This window comes from Morone saxatilis, unplaced genomic scaffold (genome assembly GCF_004916995.1).
Source record: "Morone saxatilis isolate NCDOM2014 unplaced genomic scaffold, NCSU_SB_2.0 Contig2, whole genome shotgun sequence".
Lineage (NCBI taxonomy): Eukaryota > Metazoa > Chordata > Actinopteri > Moronidae > Morone > Morone saxatilis.
The window spans coordinates 2098366-2099008 of record NW_023339762.1 but is presented as its reverse complement, the minus strand read 5'-3'; the positions used below and the strand labels follow the sequence as shown (position 1 = coordinate 2099008).

The 643-nt window shown below is 48.8% G+C and overlaps 1 protein-coding gene across 2 annotated transcripts in view; it reads left to right on the top strand.

The window, feature by feature from the left end:
- coq9 (coenzyme Q9 homolog (S. cerevisiae)) overlaps positions 1–643 on the top strand; it is a 9502-nt gene that overhangs the window by 5558 nt on the left and 3301 nt on the right. For both annotated transcript variants that reach the window (XM_035665660.1, XM_035665659.1), the window contains exons 4-5: positions 249–391; positions 485–569. In XM_035665660.1, coding sequence (XP_035521553.1) covers positions 249–391; positions 485–569 — 228 coding nt within the window. The remainder of the gene's footprint in view (positions 1–248; positions 392–484; positions 570–643) is intronic.

The window sequence follows — 643 nt, the reverse complement described above, 5'->3', positions numbered from 1 at the left end:
TTGCATTCTGGACCAGGACTGACTGCGTCCCCAGTTCGAGTCCTGGCAGGGACCTTTTGTTTAAGTCATCCTCCATCTCTCTCCCCTCCATATCACATGAGCTCTCTATTGTCCAGCCAAAGACATAAAAATGCCCAAAAGTGTAGCACAGGGTTGTGAGTGGAGATGTCAGGTTGCCTGTAATAATGACTGTTACTCTGCTAATGCACTGTATGTGTGTAATGGAATTGTTGCTGTGTTGCTACCAGACACTGGGCCTGTCCTCTGCTTCCACTGGTATGTTCAACAATGGAGCGGGAGACTTGGTGCTACACTTCATCGCCGACTGCAACTCGCAGCTGACGGAGATCCTGGCTGAACAACACAAGCAGGTCCAGCTGGGCCAGGCCGAGTACGTATACGCACACACAGCTTAACCTCAAGACAAACCAAAAGAAGCATTCTCCTCCTTCATTCACAGTCTGCTCTGACCACTGTGTTGCAGACCAAAGAAGACTGCTGACTTTCTAAGAGATGCGGTTGAAACCAGACTGAGGATGCACATCCCCTACATTGAATCATGGCCACAGGTATAGTGTGCATGATGAGCACAAGGAACAGTCAACCTAAGTGTGAACCTATAGTGATGTCACCCGTTGGTTTT